Raw genomic sequence first — 21,059 nt, 5'->3', positions numbered from 1 at the left:
TCCTGTTTAAACGTCAAATAATCATATGTTCAATGTTTATTTTAAAAATATTTAAACTTGAGATTTTGTAATATATTTATATAATTTATATAATTTTCCTGATATTTGTAATACAATATTAATTTTATTTTATTAGAGAAAATCTGATTAATGAAAATATATCAGATGTCGACAGTTGCCTTAGCCATCATAAGATTTGAAAGTATTTTTTAGTCTGTTTAGTTTTCGATTAGTTTTTTAAAAGTTAAATTTAAACTTAAACTTAAACGGCTACTTTTGAAATATTCACGTTATTAAATACAAGAAACAAAACAAAACAAAAAAAATATATAAAATTGGAGTGTATTAGTGAGGTAGGCAACCCGAATACACACAAATATATTTTCAATTAAATTCTAGAACACAAACTTTAATAAAATATACTATATATGAAGTCTTTTAAAACCACAAAGGCGTGAATATAAAGAAAAACGCAATCTATCGTCTGTGAATTTAGGTCAAATTTGGCAATAAATTCGTGATTTTAGACACCGTTTCAATATCGATGCTTGTTTGCTGTCAAAAGTTATTGTCAAAAGTTGTTTCGCGAATTTTCAGTTCAAGGTGTTCGAGAAGATTAAACGTTTAGCTATCAGAGAAAAATGTCGCTTTTTGGCTCATTAATGGGTGATATTGAAGACGATCCGTTTTTCGGGTGAGTTCATTTAATTGTGTTCAAGTTTATTTTTCGTTTCAAGTGCTTTTGTCCTAATAAACATTCCGCCATGCTGTTTTAGAAATGTCTGTTACACTTGAATTAAATATTTCTTAATGGCAATTTGTATTTTAGTTTATGTTATTATTATTTTTGAAGCTAGTAACATATATATTTAGCTTTAATAAGTTTCCCACCACTCTTGATATAAATTAAACAATATTTTTAATACATACATTCTTTCAACACATTAATCTTAATGTGATTTTGGGAAATTTTAATGAAACATAATTATGTTGTAGATCGCATATGCGTACAATGAGACACATGAACAGCATGATGAACTCACTTTTCGCTGATCCCTTTGGCATGATGGGAGATTTTGGGGATTTCGACAATAGAGCTCTGACACATAGAGGAATGCACAATTCGTTGATGCCATTTTCAATGCCTCTGATGCCAAATGTTAACCGTCTCCTCGGCGGTTCTTTGGACTCGCTGGGAAATCCTTCATCTCACAGCAGTTTTAGCAGTAGTAGCACAGTTATCAGTATGACATCCGGGCCTGATGGAAGACCGCAGGTTTACAAAGCGACTTCCAGTACTCGCGTAGCTCCGGGAGGCATTAAGGAGACTCAAAGAACTGTTACTGACACCAGATCGGGCACAAAAAAAATGGCAATAGGCCATCACATCGGTGACAGGGCTCACATTATCGAAAAAGAACAAAACATGCACACTGGCGATAGGGAAGAGAGGCAGGATTTCATTAATTTGGATGAGGATGAGGCGGAGGACTTCAATAAGGAATGGGAAACCAAAACTCGCAATCGTTCAGAAATTCCTAGGATCACAGGCAGTTCATCCAGAAATCGCCACTCATACGGCGGGCACTCCAGCGTTCCGGCTATAACAGCAGGCTCTAAGTGAGTAATTTACTAAGTAGTTGGAAGTAATGCAATAATATTTTATGCTGTATATATGCCTCCTTTCATATTAACACTTCAGTGCAGTTTTAGTCAGTTTATGTGCACATTTAAATCACTGTGATGGTATCTCATTTCAATTCTTTTTGCAATGAAATATGAGCTAAGCACCACATAATTTTGTTGTATTTTAAAACATTAAAGCAAAGTTTTATGGTCTTGTGTATACAGATAGATACATATCTTTTCTAAATCTGTAATGTTTTTGAAGTTATTTTGAGTTTTTTTTTTCCATATATAAATTGAAATTTTGTCCTTTCATTGATTTCTTAATCGATCTCAATATTTTTACGTGATATAGTTTATTTTTTACACCTTAATACTCATTAAAAAAAGGCATTTAAGACAATGCTTTTAATATGTGGGTGATTGGTTCTGTATTTCGCTATCCTTTAAGTTCGGTATGCTAAATGTTGTTTTTCTCGATGTCTGTTGTTGTGGTGCATGAGTAGTAGTCGAAGACAAAAGGAGAGGTTGGTCACCACATCGCCATTGGTCAGCGCACGAAGAAGTATTAGATCCCCGAAACTGGCATTGCCGTCGAGTAGCCAATCAAGGTAAAAATTTACCTATACATGACAACTAACTTGAACGATTAATCCATGTAAAAGACTGTGTTATTCAGTGATGCTGATTTTTATTGGTCCAAATTGTCTGGCTTTTCTAATTTAATTTACTAAATTCTTATGGCTTTTGCTTATTGCTAAAATCCATCTATTTCAATTGGAGAATTTCGTATTATGTATTTGTAAAATATATAAAAAAATACCTAATTACAAAATATAGAAATAGAAGGGAAAAAATGCTGTTTACGGAAATATTTTGAACAGAATAGATCACGTCTATTTATGTTGGGGTGACGTAATCTATGTAATTAGTAACATTCTCATTCTAATTTTCCTAAACATATCTATCCATCCTTATATGGAAAAAATTAATAATTTTTACGCCACATGGAATGCTATAAAATATCTCTTGGACAATAATCATGATCACATTTACTGTTAATTTAAAGTCTAATGAATATTTTGTTAAAACGTTTTGAATAAAATATTAAAATGTGGCGGTAAAAGAATCAGCACGCTAAGTGACAAATAACTCACATATCCCATTAACAATGTGGTTTACTTTGTTTGTCCCAAATTAACCAATTTCACTGGGTCTGATATGGTTTACAGGTACTCACGACATTAGTCCAATTTTCTAACATGGATATTTCATCATATGCTAAGTAAGTAAATATAACGGCTAGTGGGACAATTTTTAAAGGGTTTGTTGATATCTATTCATGTTGTAATAAAATTTATACATACTAGAACACTAAACTTAATACCCCCAATGTAGTTCGAAAGTACGAACATGTCTGAAAATTCTGGAAAATTTAAAAGTTTTATATTTTAAATTTGGAAAAATTTATACTTTCATGTGCATTTCTGTGCATTTGAAGAAGTATCATTTGCGAAAAATTATGATTTTATTTCGTTATGCCAGTCTGCATGGATCTAATTTTACTTACTATCTATCTACTATCTACTTTTTGATCTATCGCATCAAATTAATTAGAACAGGTAGCAGCATATTTAAATTCGAAATAACAGTTACATCAGTCAGTTACAGGACTACAACAACGTACTTCAAAATTTAATTTGAAATTTGTGTTGTGCATCGTGTTAATTGTAGCTGCATGCCAGTATTACATTAAGGCTTACTATATAAACTAATTTTTTAATATAATCAAATCTATTTATGATTTTTTTTAGTTCCTTAGCTGCATCCAGAACTCCTTACAGTCCACCAAATCAAGTGCAACAGTTGAGAAAAAGCAAGAACATCAAAACTGTTTCGGGGAGTCCACCGCCAGCAGATATGTAAATTATACCAAAATTTTACATTCAATTAAAAGTATTGTAATATTAAATGGAAAATATTTTTCTTAGCACAATCATAACAAAAAGGTTTTGTTGAAGGATGTGTTTGTGAAAATTTATTGATTGTATTTGACGAAGGATTTTTTTCTCTAAAAAAATATTTTTTTTTTATATAGAGTGGTCTTTTATTTATGTTAGTTTAATTTAGATGGTTTCAGTAGATAATTGAATATTGAATATGGTTTAAATATATATTTGTAACGGTTTATTTGTATTTTATACTACTCTATTTTATGTTCATGTCAAGGTACAAAATATATTTGTTATACTTTAGGTTGACTATTGAAATTTATAATTTTTGCTATCATAATTAAGATCCTCCTTCGTATTCCTTAATTTTAATTCATGGATAGTGTAGGATTACTATGCTTCATTGTGAGCACCTTTTCAGGTATTGTTGTCATGTATGATGTATTGTTTGTCAGGTGAATTGTGTTGTGTTGGAAATTGGTGAGATTTATGCTATTTATGCATCTGATTTAGATCTAGAAATAAAATGTAATATATAGTTTAAGTTGATTATGTATTCCCAATAGGTTAAAATAAATGATTATTCAGTTATGATCGTTTTATTATTACTTCAAAACCTAATTCTTCTCAATTCCTACCATTGGTTAAATTACTAGCAAATTTATGTTTTTACTATATTTTTTCATCTCAATTGTTTCAAGGTGAATAAATTTTTATATTTTTGTATATGTTATTCACAGAAGCATTCCAGTTATACACTCTACTGCAAAATTAACCAGACACAACATTTTTCCTTAAATATATTTTGAACGGTTTGGTATAGTAATGTAATAAAGATAACATTGGTCATCAGATAAATATGGTTTTTAATATTTTAACGGCATTTTTGTGGCTACATACATTTCTAACTAAAGTGGTTTATTGAGTTATCACAGGTTTGTGGTTAAAATACATTTTACGGAAACCCTGTATCATAGAACCAAATCTTTTGTATATTACTGTACTATAAGTGTATTATTACCATAAATTTAAGTTCCAAGAAAGCAGCTTAAGCTCTTTAGACTTATGGACGTTAATATGCTTGGAATCTCACGGAGTACTGTTTCGGATGTACTGCAAAGGATCCTCTTCGAGGAGACCTGGACAAGGTTGACCATGTTTTACAAATGCTGTGGCTTAAGACACAGTACTGTTATTTTCCCAGATAGAGTACTTAGAATATTGAGTAAACATTTCATACGTCCACTACTAGTTCTCTTCTGGAGGCAACTTATCACAGATGAAGGGGTGAAGGTGTGTATGTGTTCTTTTTACGTATGAGTTGTGTTTCACTTACCAGTATCTCCATGATGTTGGAATTCCAACTAACCTCCGCCTCCGAGGAGTCCCTATTTGAAACTTACCGGGCATGTATAGGACAACCTTGGATGAATCAATAGTTAGGCAAAACCTAGACTAGTTTGTAACAGTCAACTGGAACAAGCTCTTTTTCGTGAATAGGATCAAATGCTCCAAATGTACATAGCAACATTAGCAACATTATAGAGAGCATGTCAAGAAGAATAAGATCTATAATTGAAGCCAGAGGAGGAAATATCCGATATTAGGATTTATTAATATTTTTTTGTGTGATATTTATAAATAAGAGTTTCTCATTTCGAGTTTAAATAATATTTTTTGTATATATGTAGTCAATTTTTTATTTAAAATATAGTAGTTATTAATCATTTAAATAAATTTAATTTTATTACAGAATCTATTAGTGTTTTATTTAAATAAATAAATTAAATTTAAGAGAGGTTAAAATTCAGTCTTTTTATATTATTTGAAAACTTGAGAGAACAACCAAACTACATTTAATTACTGTATGTTGAATTGATTATATTAATATCTATCTGGTATAATAATGAAAATAAAAAAAAAACGTGGAAAAAAAATTTTGGGGTAAAAGGTTGTAGTTTCCTCTACAACATTTTCATTTGTAATATTTAATCATTGTACACCAAATAAATTTTGAAATTTGTTGAATAGAAACTAATTTATGAAATAATTGAAATGGAAAGTCTCTTGGAAAGAAAATTTTAATTAAAACCAGGTTAATATAAATTAAATATAGAAATATATATTTATTATTATGTGAAAATAACAAAACAAAAATAAATTACGTATCCTAAAATAAATAATACAAACTTTGGAATGTTAGCAAACACATCACATGACTAATTTATCACTATTTGTTGTGAAAAAAAAAATACAGATTGTTAAAGAATAGTGTTTCTTGAAGTACAAAATTGATTTTTATTAGTTATTGCTGTCTAGGCTTTCTTCATGTACATCGTCTTCGGTGTCAGACGGTTGGGTTTTTACCGAGTATTTTTTCAAACCTTCTTCTAAAAGATTTTTGAGTATTTTGCTTTCTTTAAAGAAATTATAATCATTGTCCGCAGCACGTTTTTTTCCATTTTTCTGTCCGTCGGAACCGCCCGTTAGATTTTGTAAAATTCCACCGAACATTGGTAATAAACTTAACAGTTGTGATCCAACCAAACGTTCAAAATCCAATTTCTGCTTCTCTATTTCCAACCGTTGCTTTTCAATTTCTAAGGTTTCCTTTTGGATTGATACAATATCACGTAATGTTATCTCAATTTCTGAAAAAAAAAATAATTCGTTTACTTCAATTCAAATAAAAAACATGTAAATCCTACCTTGCATATTTGGATTTGTGGTTGAAGTAGTTTTTGTGTTAGAGTTTCCGTCTTTCTGATTATTAGCAGGAACCGCCTGAGTTTGAGCCGTTTGATTGACAATCGACTGATTGGGTAATCCATTCAGAATTAATAAAGGAAAAGGTAGTCCAGATGTTGCTGGCGTTGACCTGATACCGATATTATTACTATTTTGAACTGGTATCGTCAAATTTGGCAGAATGGTTGGTAACTTGGTTACAGAGGGTGGTGGTGGAACTGGCTGTTCTATTTCCTTTGGCTCTTTTGCTTCCTTGATTATTTTAAGGCCACCTTCTTTGAATGCAGGTTTTGTTTCAGGTGTTGGTGCAGGCGTTAGTGGTGGCATTTGCATTGTGTCTTCTTCGTAGTCGGAACTAAAATTATATTACACGATATACATTTGAAAACTACTTAATTTAGCTATAGTATTCTAAATATGTTCGATTTGGATATGTTAACTGGAGCCAAATTGCAACATGTCTTCAATTTAGATATATTAATTTTTAAATGAATAAATGTGTATGGTTCTTACCCTCCAAAACTATTAGTGGTGTACGATTCCATATCATCATTAATGTCAATATCATCAATTTCCTGTTTAATGTCTTCGCATCTGGGGCCATCGAATACATTATCCGTGTATATGTCCTTTTTGTTCACGTTTTTGGTCAATATATCATCCATGGCTTTAAAATGAGGCCAATCGGGATCAACAGTGCCTAGACCCGTACCGTTTTGCATACTCCTCTTAATTCTATGGTAAAGACATTTCAAATTTCTAATCCTTGTTTTAATTTCATCCGGCGTTCTGTAAAAACCACGTTGTTGCATATTTGCGGCCAATAGTCTCATTACGGGGGCTTTCCGGTGAGTTAAATACAGTTTATTTTGTATTGTTGGACTGCCCCATAATTGTATTAATAATTTTGTCTCATCTTCGCGAAAGTTTGTGGTTCTTTTCTTTGACAATGTGCGAATTGTGTCCATCTTTCTGAGAAAACCAGAAATATGTTTTCAATTATTAATTTAAAATGTCTGCTATTGTTTAATTATATTTTGATATAAAAAACTACCTAATTGTTCAGCTGTATTCACAAATAAATTAAATAAATATATTAACATACAATCCTATTGAAACTTTAAAGGATTTAATAAAATTAACAATATGCATGTTAATAAAAGAATCTTGTAAATTGTTAAGCATTAACAAGATTTTTAGTTCATCATAACTGTTTTATCATGTAATATGTGAAAAATTAGTAATTTAAACTGAACTTAATTTTAATTGAAAAACCAAAATTATGTATTTATTTTATATTATATCTAAAATATTAAAATACACTACCAAAATTAAAAAACAGCATGCAATATGAAACATAACAAAAAATTAAGACAAGGCAGCTGCAAATAGTAGCTGTATAAATATTACATTGATAATTGAAATGTTGAATAATGTATCTAAATATTTAATATATATATATTTTTTATTGAATTGAATTTTACTGAATCACAAAAATTAAGAAAGTAGCATACAATATGAAACATACGAAAGTAACATTTAAAAGCTTTTGATGCTACTTTAGTATGATCAGACTTTACAAATAATTGTCAATAAAAATTTGTTTAGGTCTCTGTCGGTTTATTCATTCTCATAAACAAGGTACCAGACCCTCTATCTGACCGTTACTACATAATCTCTTCTACCTGTATATTGAGTTAAGGGATACTTCAAATTGTAATTCTTTGAAAAATGGACTACTAGCTACCAATCTCGTCAAACTGGATTTGGTAAAATAATAATGAAACGTATTCTTCTAAGTACAGAAAGCGGATGATTTTATATTAAAAATAAATTATTTTTTATTATTTTAAAATATATAAAATTAAAATGAGAATAAATAAAATGGAATTGTACCGTTTTTTTAATGATAATGTAGTTAGATGACATTTATTTAAATTAATTAAATTGTAAATTGTTTCATTTTCAAACACAGTCCATTTTAATTTGTACCAGGTAAACACGTGTTTGAATCAATTACAGGTAATACGCATGGCACTGCAATGCACTGAAACTGTCATGCACATGTTTAAAATTTATGAAGATTTATTATTTAAAATTCAATACCGAAATATGAAACACAGCCACTGGTTCCAATACTCGTACCGTATCAGTGCGAAATTGAAAAAATTAAAAGAAAATGAAATAAATGCAGAAGGAAAAACAATCACCTAGTGTTGTAGTAAACAGTAACGTGTTTTACATCTAAACGTGTAAACAAACTAATAAACAAACAAAAAAAACAATGACAAATAATATACCAACTACAGAATAACAATTCAATAAACAGGACTTACATTTATGCAAAATATCCTTTGAATATTTAAGTATAAATCTTAAGTGACGTTACTGAGTAGACAGCCAAACTGACGTCCCGAACATTTCACAGAAACTGCATTGGATCAATATGAAATTATGATCGTCAAATATTGATAAGTAAAATAGTGTGACGTAAAAGAGCACGGCACATATAACACTGAGCAATAAGGGTTCTGAACTACCCTTACTGAAATCAGATCGATACCTCTTCGTTCGCCATGCGCAAAACCGATTGCACACTTAAGTATACAGGGGGAAGTTCACCCAGTCAACTTGACGTTTCGCGATTGTTTACATGGATGTGGCGCGAATTCCCGGCGATTCCTTCTTCTCGCATTCCCGCCGTTAGGGGCGCCTCCCGCCGGACAGTTTTATTACGATTTATAAATGTACAGTCACCGAAACAGATTTTTAAATTACATCGGAATAATAATTATTCAGTCAGATTTTAAAATTATTAATCGGTTTCTAAATTACTGTGTTAAAATGTAATATGCAGTCATGAAAAGAAGTAACATTCAGTTTTATTAATGTCAAATAATAAATATTTTACACAGGGTAGCGGATAATGGTTTTAATAAATTAGTAGTGTAAATCAATACATTATTTGTAATCTATTTTAATTATTTGTTTTATTAATTTATATTAATTAATTTACATTATGTTGTATTATGTCAGCATTATAATATATTTTAATTAGGTAAAATATGAATTGATATTGATATTGTTAATTTAATAAATGTATGTATTTTAATACTGTTCTGTAGTAACTGGATAAATTTAATTCAATGTTTTTTATGATTAAAAATAAAAAAGGAAAAACAAATTTTTGTTATTGAATTGAATAATTAATATCTAAAAACTATTTTTAATAGAAAAATAAAAATTGTTATTTTAGTTACAACTTTTTATTATTCTAAATTATTTTATATCGTAATTTTAAGTTATTTACTTTATAATAATACATCGTATCAATAGTAAAATTTTTAAAATATGTAGGATGAAAAGCAAATTAGTATCCCAGTGTGGCATAAAAAATACTTGATATATAAAGTTATAAATAGAAAAACATGCCTAATATAATATGAAAAATATATAAATCTTTATATGAAAGAATAAAATCTTTATTACCTTTCAATTTAGAAATTGCTTTAATAAATCCGAAATTTTCTTAATTTTACTATTTATTTAAAATGCTATATACTACTGTATACTACTTACCAATCTTAATTACTGATTATTAGCAACGTGTTTAAGAGCTTGTCTTTTAGCTGAGTGACTTTCAGGAATTATTTTTAGAGGAACTATTTTGAATACACAACGGGAAAATTGTATATTTATTATATGTATAATATTGTAATAGTATTAATATTATAATATGGTGTCTACGAATCGATTAGACAAGGCATAACTTCTAGTACACTTGTTATATAAAAATGAGATCTATTATAGGTAAATAGTATGTAGTTTTTGAATTTTTAAATGGAATACCTTGCATATTTTTACATTTTTGGATTTCTGAGAGAATTCTCGATCAAATTAACATTAAAAAAATTACACCTACTTAATTTTTTAGAGTCATTTTTAATATTCTAGGTGGTCGTGGTCGGAGACATTATTTAAATGTCACAGTCTGATCGAGAAAAAATGTAAAAATATACAGGGTATTCCATTAAAAAATTCAAAGAAGGAATCATTTCCAGTGAAACCGAATGTTACCGAAAAGTGAAAAATATACGAAAACTTTCTTCCATCCATACCATTTACCTATACCAGATTTGACTTTGATATACCGAGTGTTCTAGAAGTTATTGCCTTACTTAATGTATTCCTTGTCACCCGGTATACTTTATTAAGAGTTGACAGATAAAAAAATACTTTTATGAAATTACATTGAGACATTTAAAATTACTGCTTACCTTCTTTATTCTAAGGACTCCATACACAGTTCAGTAGATTTACAATGTTTTAAAGTTTTGAACATTATATTAACTTGTCATTTTTGACATAATATGACATTTTTTATGACAGTAAAAATATATTCATGAAAAATAACATTTCCCCAACATTACGGTATTTTAACCAACATACCAGGTGCTTCCGTAGAATGAATCACACACTTATGAATGAAAAAATAGGGGGTGCATATGGTTACCTACATTTTTACCCTTCTTTAACAGAACGTTTTAATATATGAATCTTTCTTCATATCAGATTTAAGAAATGTATCACAGATTAATAATATCAGAGATTTTTTTATTAGTGTTAAAATATAAACAAATTGTAAACAGTAATACACTTACATTTATAAAATGTACGTTATAAAATATTTACTTATGATTATTTACAAACTATTAAAGTAGTTGTTAAATATCTAAAAATAAAAGTCTTTCACAATTACAATTTTGTTCTCTTTTAATCCAAAAGTAAAAAAAGAAGTGAGTAGAATATTTGTATTGTTATCTTATCAAAACTTATATTTATATGATAATTTAGTAGGAATTGTACTGGACTAATATGAAGAGGTACTCAAACTTTTATATATTCTACATGTTTTATATTTTGCCAACAATATTCTCCCAGTCCTTAATTTGAAGAAGGGCCTGTTTCGCGGCGATTCCCATCATTCCTTCTGGAGAACTTTTCGGTTCGTTGCATAAAATAAGACTAGCCTCGACCAAACATTTGACCACTTCTCTTAACCTCGTTTTCAACTCGTACTTGGACAACGCATTTTTCTCAAATTGCCTCGTTAGTATGATCATTAAAGGGGCATGTAGTTCATACAACGTAACTCCTATAAATATTAATTATGTATAAAATAACATATAAATAAGTAATACAATTATAATTACCCCTTATTCTAGTATATCCCGGTTCAATAATGTCGAATATTTCCATCAGTTCTTTGCAGAGACTAATTTTTCTCTCCAACAATGTTTCAGGCATTTCATATATTAAATAGTTGTCGATTTTCCCATATAATTGACTTAAAGATATTTTCACGCCTAAGTTTATATAATGAGTTGGATATAAAACATTTCGGTATTTGTCCAGGAACGCTTCCATTCCGGGAATGTCGTTGCAGTCGATATTGTCTACCTCTTCTGTAACCCTAATAAAGAGTATCTAAATTCTTATGATTTTATAATTTAGTAGTGTAATAAGTAACTTATTTATTTACCTTTCAATTAAAAGTTTCATTGATTTGGCTGAAATAGTATATCCAGTACATTTTCCGATATTTTTAGAAGTACAGCTCCATGTTGTTTCTATATTTAAAGCATTATCTGCTAATACAATTCCCCTTTCACATTTCGGACAGTATAAGGCACTAGTATACGCTCCTAATTCTTTTGGGTCTGAACATCTAGCACAGCAACATTCAAAAAACTTATTGTCCAAAAGATGTTCTCTTCTCTTCATCGTGTTCTAAAATTATAGAAGATAGCTAGTTTACGTTGGAGTAAAATGCTAATTATTTTACTTGTAAGGTATAAGCGTAGCTCAGAGTAATAGGTTGTCCTTCCAAAATAGGAGTAGAAGCTCTAACAGTTAATTTGTAATTTACTTCCTCATCACTGTGATTAGTATTTGGTACACAGTCATGTGACATTAGAAAAGCTGTAGGATATAGACCTCTAATGTTTATTCCTTGTTGTCCAATTTCGAAACAGTTCACCTAAAATTAAAATACCGCAGTTCAGTATAAATATACAATAAAATGTTGTATTGAATCTGTATATGTATTTATGGTTGACCCAACTTTCGAATACTTTTTGATGTGTTCACTATACCTCTAAAATTCCACATATTGTATGAATTTCCCCGCTAGTGAATTCTGTAAGACCCCAGTCTTTAATTATCCTATTCACTACATAAGTTTCATTTCCATTCCACACTTCTGGAATGTGCTTTCGAATTTCATTATGACTCTCCATGTCCATAATGGAGTTAAAAACGCTGGGGTCTGTCGTTTTCAAAAGTAGACATCTGGATTAAAATACCAAGTGCAATATATATACATAAACTAATAGTTTTAGTCTAACTACACAACCTAACACAAAAACACGATTAATAAATATTCTGGAAATTTTAAAACAAAACTAGTGTTTACATTTGGAAATATAAAAGTTCAAAACATACGAAAGTATGTAAATATTCATTAAAACTTCAAACACCTACCGTAGAGGAACAATTGTTTGGAAGTGAGCTCTCATCGACTGAACATCATCATAATTTAAAAAACTCGCCGATTTGCATTCTTTAAGTATTGAACATTCCAATTGTGTATGTCCATGTTTCTTATGGTATCCAGGACATGTGGTTGCGCAGAGAGGCCAGCCACAATTAGCACATCTGTCAAAAATTAAAATAAAAACATCGTAAATTTAATATAAAATGCATTTACAAATAAGTTACTGCATGTTTTTAAATCTGGCCGTGTTTACAATTCGGAAACATTATTTATTATGCGACATTTCAGAATTGTGCCAATTTTAATAAGTGATGTTTTCCTAGCAAGAACATCTGTTATTCGAATCGTTGAAAATTGAATTGAAATCAGAAATAGGAATATTGCAGTCATTTTGGTTTTTGGAAACTGCCTAGTTTCGTTGTTTTAATCGTGTATGACTTACTTGACAAAATTGATCGTGTTCTCGAGTGTGATGTAGCATCCCAAACATTGAACTTTACAAGCAGTACATGGTCCTACCACCAAGGGCTCCTCTTTGATTATTAATTGTCCTGGTTTTATGTCTTTTGTTGCCACCATATACCTATATCAAAAATATCGTAATTTTAACTAACAACACATTAATTGCAATGTGATAATTTATTTTGGCAAATTTGAACAGCTTTCGAGATTCCTATTTGCAATATGAAAAAAAGAGGATTATATCAAATAGATGTAAATAATCCCTAGTTTAATAAATATAATTGGTGTTGTTTAAGTCAGTTGACTGCACAACAGATGATCACAAACTATTATTGTATCGTATTGTAATTAGTTAAAAATAATTTTCTTCTTTCAATTAAAATTATTATGACAAAATTATCGATTTGGTTGTATATAAAAAGGCGTTAACTCTACATCATTTTAGTTATACGAGATTTTTTAAATTGGATGTCTACTAATGTCTTAACACATGCTGTTAAATGACATGAGCCAAATCGTGGCAAAGTAGTGTTATTATTATTTATTGCATGCACAAGTTTCAATTTATCATTTGCAATAGTTAAGTGAACTTCTTTTCTATTTCTTTTGTTCTTTAATTTTGGCACGATCACGGCGCCAATTTTCGTTCTGGTTTTCTACTAATTATATGCATAATTAAAATTATTTTAATTAGTTTAAAAGTATTACAACATTCAAATAAAAAGTAATTAACTCCACATTCAATAACCTAAATATGTGAATGTAATATAAAAAATAAATAAATATGATGTTTTATAAATATGTAGCTGAAAAAATAATGTTATTTGTTACTAAATATTATAAATTTATATAACGATTTCATCAAAGCATAAAGTTATTTTTAATGTATGTGTCTTTTATAATTGCTCGTTAAACATTTGCATTTATTTTTAAGTGCAAAATATATTTGTAACTGAACTATCTATTTATTTTTAGCTTTGAATTATTGCACTCAAAATTTACAGCGATCATCATAATTCCAATTATTATTGTACAACAATGTTATAAATTGTACAAACTAAATAAACTTTCATTTTGAATTATATGTTTATAATTTGTAATGCGGCATTGTTTCAATAGTAGAACATAGTCTCGATGACATATTTTTTATGTTTTATTAAGTTTATTCTGACATATTTTAAATATTACGTTATTTACACATTTCTTTGTTTTTCTATTTAAATTTCCTTCAATAAATTTTATTCGTTAAAATCAATTAAAGTTTAAATTTAATGTATTTTGATCATTTTCAATGAATGAATGAAATTTGCAAAGATTTAGTTAAGAAGCTAATAAATTTATATACTAGATTTTCCTCTCGATCAACGAACTGAATATGGTTGGACGCTTAATTTAATTAAAATTATATATTCAAAAGCACAAATATCAATTACTAAATCAGATGGCCCAAATGAGATAAAAATAATATGTTTTTCATGTACAGGTAATCCAAACTATCCTAAAAATGAAAAAAGTTTCTATTTTATTGGTAAACTACCGTTATAAATCATTCATTTGCATATTAAATACCAAAAAGTAATTTATGTTTTTAACGTTTAACTTTAAAACATTTTTCCATAAATATCATTTTTTTTGTTAACGTTCTGCAAGCAAATTCATATCACGAGAAAAAAATTTTGATTCATAGAATTGAACAAAAGATCATCCTCAGCTTTGATCTCTTCTTCGAAATTAAAACGTACATTACGTAAAAAATTGGACAATGACAAAAATAAATAATGGACACATGAACAAATATCTGGATAATATGGTGGATGACATAATTTCCCATTAAATATTTTAAAGCTTCTTTTGAGTTTCTACGATACCTAGACTTGCACTGTCATGAAGAAGCAAAACGCCTTTTCTATTGACTAAGGGAGCTCATCTTTGAGTAAATTTTTCATGAACTTGGTCAATTTGCGAGTAGACAGTTGTATTGATTGTTTGGTCTCTATATATACATATAAAATTAAGGCGCAGTTCACCATATACTCACCAGAATCTTGGGTTAATATTTTTTTAAAGAATTTTTGAATCTGGTTTACCAGTGCATTTACATTGCGTACATGTAGATAATTGCCAACTATAAAAACTTAATTTTGTTATACTCACTTAATTTATATGGAAATAAATGAGAGACTGAGAATAAGGTTTTAAAAAATGTAATCAGTAACAAAGAAATTGCAACACCAAGAAGGGGGTGTTCAAATTTAATATTGTTTTGATAAAACGTAGATGTTATAGAAAGGAGTAAACGATTAAAATTTGTAAACAAAATATCAAAAATTTTAGATTTTTTTTGAATAATTTAGTTAACAATGTGTTTGACTATAGAGGTAATCTAAACACTACCCAATACGTCTTGGCATTGATTCAATGAGGTGGTATATTTTCTCTTAAGATATAGTATCCCAAGCTACCTGTACTTGTCTTACAATCTCCAAAGTCCATGGGGGCTGGGGTAAATTTTCTAGTTTCTACTCATCATATCCCAAACTTGTTCTATGGATGAAAGGTCGGTGGATCTGGCTAGCCATGGCATCAGATTCACTGGGGTATCTTCAAAAAAGTTTAAACTAACCCTGGCAACATGGGACAGAGCATTATATTTCTGAAATATTGCATCACAGGGTCGATTAAGGTAAAGAAAGACATATAGCTCCACTACTTCATGAAGATAACGTTTCGCTGTCATGTTGCCTTTAATGAAGAATAAAGGTGACCTACTTCCATGAGCAGTAGCACCCCATACTGTAAGGCTCATTGTTTGGTGTACATGTCGCTCAACGTCGATGACGTGTTTCTCCCCGACGTCGTCTGACATTTTTTCGCCCCTCATGTCCACTCAAGCAGAATCGGGATTCATCAAGAAGACAACTGGATGCCATTCTAAATTTCAATGTTGTCGTTCTCTACACCACTGTACTCGTTGTCTTCGATGCTTAGCGGGCAGAGTTAGCTTAAGATATGGCCGATAATGCAGCATTTATCAGTCAAAGATCTAGTTGTCGAAAATCGGACTCTGAAGTCTTAGACGTCCATCTTGAGCTACATCTGTGCCCCTTGGACGTCCGGTGCCTACTCTTTTCCAATTTTGGGCACTGTTAAACGGCCCTGACAACATCTTAACAGTTGTTAGATTTCTGTTTGTGCCATTACTGATTTGTGGATAATTCGGCCACTCACTTAGCACAATGTTAACATTGCTAAACATCGATATTGGATTCAATCAAAATGTTTAATTTTTTAAAATTTAAAAAAAAAAAACGAATAACAAAATTTATTTGAATTGTAGTAAAAAATAAGTTTACATAAGAAGATCTATACCTAAAATTACTAAATTTTAATCCTTAACTCCTTGATATATCATATATGTTTTATCATAACATGCGACTCATTTGTCATTGAGCATATAATATAAAAATTATTTAAATAAATTATACACTTTATGAATGAAATTATTTACCTGTGCTTAAAGGAAGAATTGATTCATAAGATTATATTTTCAAAACCGCCAAAACAAAATTTACCACATTTTTTCAAAATTTAAAATGTGTTCTTTGAGAAATTTCGTAGTCTATATATACATACGCGTGTAGTTGACGTTAGGTGTGTTAGGCACTCTTGAGTGAAGTATGATGCATTTTATATGCAAATATTAAAAAAAATTATAAAAATAGACCCAGAATTGTCAATAAGCTGTTAATGTTGAAAGCATCCTTGCCATTGCCACTGAACTGTATAAGAAGCTAAGTCATAATGTTTATTAACATTTTTATGATTAAACTCATAAGATTATTCGATTGTAAATATTTGTTCTAGTATGTGTTTATAGGTATTTTGACAGCATCAATTATGTGTATCAAGAGATCAATCTGGGCTGGATACACCATGTTAAAAATAGTTTTGTTATTATTTCATTTTTAGATTATTATAAAAGCTCAATGACAAAAAATTTAATAATAGTTTTGGATGAATTCCAAAACCTGTACATACATATATTTCATGAGAAACGTGATTTTATTGTATCAAATGCAATCGCCTATTTTTATACTTGCAAAAAAGAAATTGTTGTCGCGCATTTCACTGCCTAAGTTCACACAAACACATATTTACTCACCGTCCCATAATTTTTGATGTTTTTATTTGATACATTTGTTCGCCGGAACTTTCATCATTTTCATCGCCAATTTCGGCGAACAAAGATTGCGAACGGCTTCTACTTGACTTTGATTTCTAAAAAAATTATTAATTTGTTAACAGTCTGCAAAATGTTATTTAATATACAAATTAAGGCAACATATTTAATTTACTGTGATATATTATGTTTTCTCCTTTTTGTATTTCTTTATTGCAAAAGTGTTAAGAGTAGTTAAATATTTTTTATTACAGGAAACATTTATTTTATTGTTGTAAATTATACTTTTTTGTTCCTGTATTTTGTTATTGGGAACGTGTTAATAGCTATATCTTTTATTACAAGAAACATCAAAGAAAAGTATTGCCAATATTCCGGAATATTTCAAATTGTTAGTGTTACCATACATATTTAATGTTTAATTTACTTTTTGTAATTGAGAAATATCAATTTTTCAAAATATACTAATAATATATATATATTTTAAATTTTCTGAAAATAAAATGAATGAAGGCAATATTTACAAAATTTGAATAATTAATCGAAACCAAAAATAAAAAATCAAATAAATCAAATTATTTAAAATATATCATTGAGGGTAAAATTTATAATAAATCATCAAAGTTTCGAACAAATATATGAATAAATTTATTTTATAAGGTGGTACAAGATGAATGAATCATCTCTGAGGAAGTTATTGTTATTCAAAAGATTATTTTTAAGGAAGGTGTCGAATTGTGAACCACAAATCTTTCATGTAAACTGTAAAATATTTTAATAATAAAAACTACACAACTAAAAATTCGGCAAATGTTCTAAATATTTAGATAAGCTTCTGATAGATATACATATGTTCAAGTATTACAAACGCTTCTTTAAATTATTTTGTTTGTACTTTAATTACCGGAACGGAACTAAAAATAATTACCAGTGATACACAAGTGAAATTTAAACAGTTTAATTATTGTTTTAATGTCATTATATGTATATGTATATGTATAAATGGCCAATAAAATAAATTCGATTGGATTTGCTTAGATCAACGCATACGTAACGTTATCGGTAAAAATAAATTAATTTGTGATACTGATAGAAATTTTAAATAGTCAGGAATTTTGTTATTTTCTTATATTTCTTGATATATAATTTTAATTATTGTTGAATTGACAATTTAGCATTAGACTGTGGAAAATTGAAATAATCAAAATTAAAAAAAAAGCAATTCCTCGTGCTAGTAATAAATAATGTTTAAGTGTGTGGTTGATAAAAAAATAAAAATCAGCTTTATTAAATTTGCTCCAAATGTACTGAATTTTTTTAAATTATTGAAGTGAATTGCTAAAGCATTTGGCTGCTTTAGCTGCATAAAATACTAAAGAATAATATTATGTTGTTTATGTTAATAAACAATTCATATTTTCAATAGCAGAAAACATTATATTAAACTAGATATCATATCATATTTTTAGTAAGACATTTAGATTTTTTAAAAAATTGGAATTGTTTAAAAATATATAATATGTATAAATTTAATATAAAAAAATATTTATAGAAAAAGAATCATGTGAGTAAGGCAAAATAACAAACATTCTTTCAACAATAGACGTGAAATAATAAAATTATACTAATTTGTGTTATTTATGAATAATTTCTAGTTTTGTCGTTTAGTTTATATAAAAAAGATTAATTAGTGTATATTTTCAATATTGTTACAGACAAACCATTTAAACTGCAAAATATACTAATATTTATTAAATATATGATATATGATATGTTATATAATGTTATAAAAAATAAAATTCTATCAATTTATTTATATGTGTATATTTTTAAAAAATTAAATAAATATGGAAAGTTACCTACTTATATACTTCTTAAAGTATTAATAACAGTGTTAATAAAAAATAAATAGTTCGAAAAGTATAATATATAGAATATATTTGTTTTAAAATTTTTTTAACTGAAATCACGCGAATGATGTTAATATTTGTTAAGGTAATTAAATATGTGTTTATAAAAAAATCTAGTAATTCTGGTGTTATTATTTATTTGGTTATTATTTATTTATTTTTAGTGTTTAAAGTAGGTTTATAAAAAATAATAAGAATCAATTTCATTAAAAATAATACACCAAATGTTTTAAACCGGTGCTTTTGATAAATATAAAGTATGAATAGTTTTTCAATATTCGATTCAATTCAATATCAATGACATACTATATAGAGACAATATCGAAGTATTAAGTATTAAGCTGATAAAAATCAGTCAATCAAGACTTAATAAAAATTAAAAAACTTTGAATAGTAAAAAGAAATTTATTAAATAGAAGGAATTACAAAATATAGATAGTAGAATTATTTCATGCTTTATATATACATTTGTATTTGTATACAAAATTATATTGTTACGATAGATTAGGTTTAAAAATAAAATAAATAATTAAATTTAATATAATGTAATAAATAAAAATCACTTATTTTCTATTAAAACGAATAAATTTTTTTTGTATTGCATAATAAATTTTATATATTATTATTAAAATTTCATTTAAAATAATTATAAATTTACAAATTTTTATTGCTATGTTAATATAATATGCAAATAAAATATCAACATTACATTATTAATGCGATAATTACTTGAGCAATTAATTAAACACTTACTTACCTTTGATTTATTTTTGCGGTTCATTTTGACAGCACAAAATAAAAATCTAAACAGAACGTATTTTCAGCCAAAAAAAACTTAAATTTCAATTAACCGACTTGTTGTAAGCGTACGACTACTTGAAATATTAAAAATATGACTGGTTAGAGGGTCACGTTTTGGCAATAATCCACTGAAAATTTTAAAGCTTTTCCACCGAACAATCGCGCATCTTTACCCGTTGCTACTTGTCTTGATTGTTTAACAAATGAAATTTTAAGGTTTTCCCCACTTTAAAATTTTTGTTGTATTTTGTGGGAGATAAATATTGAATACACGGCCAAGACTATTTTTAACGTAATTCGCTCTTATTTTACGTTTGGCAAACGCTTTAAAATCTGAAACAATAAAATTTTTATTTATTTAGAATATCTGTTTCGTAGCAATGCGATACCTATGTTTATTTTTGATTGATAATTACCTTAAAATGGTTATATTGATGTTAAAATGGAAAGCAGTGTCTTTTAAATTGTAAAAATTAATAAACAAAAAAAAAAAAATTTGTTAACTAATATTTAAACCGGAAAATAGTGTAACAGTTGAATATGAAACCTTGTTTTTTGGAATCTTTATTTTTCCTTTTCAATGATATTTTTTATAAATTACCCCTCCTTCCTGATACTTCTAAATTGAACAAAATAATGTAATTATGTCAAATTGTGCAGTCTTATATGAGCACAATCCACTATTTTTATTCTTCATTCAGTATGATTTTGCTGTCAAAAAATTGTTAAGCAGTTACAAAGTTATGAGCGACTCGTTTAATGTATTTAACTAATACATATTCCTACAAATATTAGATATTAAAAGTCTATATTTATACAATAGA

General features: G+C 28.2%; 3 protein-coding genes across 5 annotated transcripts; 1 reads left to right on the top strand and 2 right to left on the bottom strand.

Moving 5' to 3' along the window:
- Positions 1-538: 538 nt before the first annotated feature.
- Positions 539-4,169, top strand: LOC109608389 (myeloid leukemia factor). 3 transcript variants are annotated; one of them, XM_049970459.1, is made up of 5 exons: positions 539-694; positions 997-1,620; positions 2,133-2,237; positions 2,859-2,911; positions 3,441-4,169. In XM_049970459.1, exons 1-4 carry the CDS (start codon positions 642-644, stop codon positions 2,872-2,874), a joined length of 798 nt encoding a protein of 265 aa, XP_049826416.1. In that variant the 5' UTR covers positions 539-641; the 3' UTR covers positions 2,875-2,911; positions 3,441-4,169. The 3 variants fall into 3 exon arrangements, with proteins under 3 accessions (XP_049826416.1, XP_049826415.1, XP_049826417.1); XM_049970458.1 differs by lacking the exon at positions 2,859-2,911; XM_049970460.1 differs by lacking the exons at positions 2,133-2,237; positions 2,859-2,911.
- A 1,529-nt stretch (positions 4,170-5,698) lies between these two features.
- On the bottom strand, positions 5,699-8,953 carry LOC109608446 (uncharacterized). The gene is made up of 4 exons (XM_020024883.2): positions 8,663-8,953; positions 6,840-7,298; positions 6,287-6,681; positions 5,699-6,229 (listed from the first exon to the last, which is right to left on the bottom strand). Exons 2-4 carry the CDS (start codon positions 7,292-7,294, stop codon positions 5,880-5,882), a joined length of 1,200 nt encoding a protein of 399 aa, XP_019880442.1. The 5' UTR covers positions 7,295-7,298; positions 8,663-8,953; the 3' UTR covers positions 5,699-5,879.
- A 1,996-nt stretch (positions 8,954-10,949) lies between these two features.
- On the bottom strand, positions 10,950-20,393 carry LOC109608409 (SET domain-containing protein SmydA-8). Its single transcript, XM_020024835.2, has 9 exons — positions 20,192-20,393; positions 17,507-17,622; positions 13,325-13,465; positions 12,870-13,043; positions 12,482-12,677; positions 12,172-12,366; positions 11,869-12,116; positions 11,540-11,799; positions 10,950-11,481 (listed from the first exon to the last, which is right to left on the bottom strand). Exons 1-9 carry the CDS (start codon positions 20,213-20,215, stop codon positions 11,240-11,242), a joined length of 1,596 nt encoding a protein of 531 aa, XP_019880394.1. The 5' UTR covers positions 20,216-20,393; the 3' UTR covers positions 10,950-11,239.
- Positions 20,394-21,059: the final 666 nt, after the last annotated feature.

The sequence above is a fragment of the Aethina tumida genome, chromosome 1 (assembly GCF_024364675.1).
Source record: "Aethina tumida isolate Nest 87 chromosome 1, icAetTumi1.1, whole genome shotgun sequence".
NCBI lineage: Eukaryota > Metazoa > Arthropoda > Insecta > Coleoptera > Nitidulidae > Aethina > Aethina tumida.
This window is presented reverse-complemented; position numbering and strand designations above follow the sequence as displayed.

Coding starts and splice junctions, on each gene's coding strand:
- LOC109608409 (XM_020024835.2), bottom strand. CDS start 20,215: ATGAACCGCAAAAATAAATCAAAG. Junction 17,623..20,191: donor ACCGCAAAAATAAATCAAAG/GTAAGTAAGTGT, acceptor TAATTTTTTTAG/AAATCAAAGTCAAGTAGAAG. Junction 12,367..12,481: donor CAATATGTGGAATTTTAGAG/GTATAGTGAACA, acceptor TTTTAATTTTAG/GTGAACTGTTTCGAAATTGG.
- LOC109608389 (XM_049970458.1), top strand. CDS start 642: ATGTCGCTTTTTGGCTCATTAATGGGTGATATTGAAGACGATCCGTTT. Junction 695..996: donor GAAGACGATCCGTTTTTCGG/GTGAGTTCATTT, acceptor ATTATGTTGTAG/ATCGCATATGCGTACAATGA. Junction 1,621..2,132: donor GCTATAACAGCAGGCTCTAA/GTGAGTAATTTA, acceptor GTGCATGAGTAG/TAGTCGAAGACAAAAGGAGA.
- LOC109608446 (XM_020024883.2), bottom strand. CDS start 7,294: ATGGACACAATTCGCACATTGTCAAAGAAAAGAACCACAAACTTTCGC. Junction 6,682..6,839: donor ACCACTAATAGTTTTGGAGG/GTAAGAACCATA, acceptor ATATAATTTTAG/TTCCGACTACGAAGAAGACA. Junction 6,230..6,286: donor CACAAATCCAAATATGCAAG/GTAGGATTTACA, acceptor TTTTTTTTTCAG/AAATTGAGATAACATTACGT.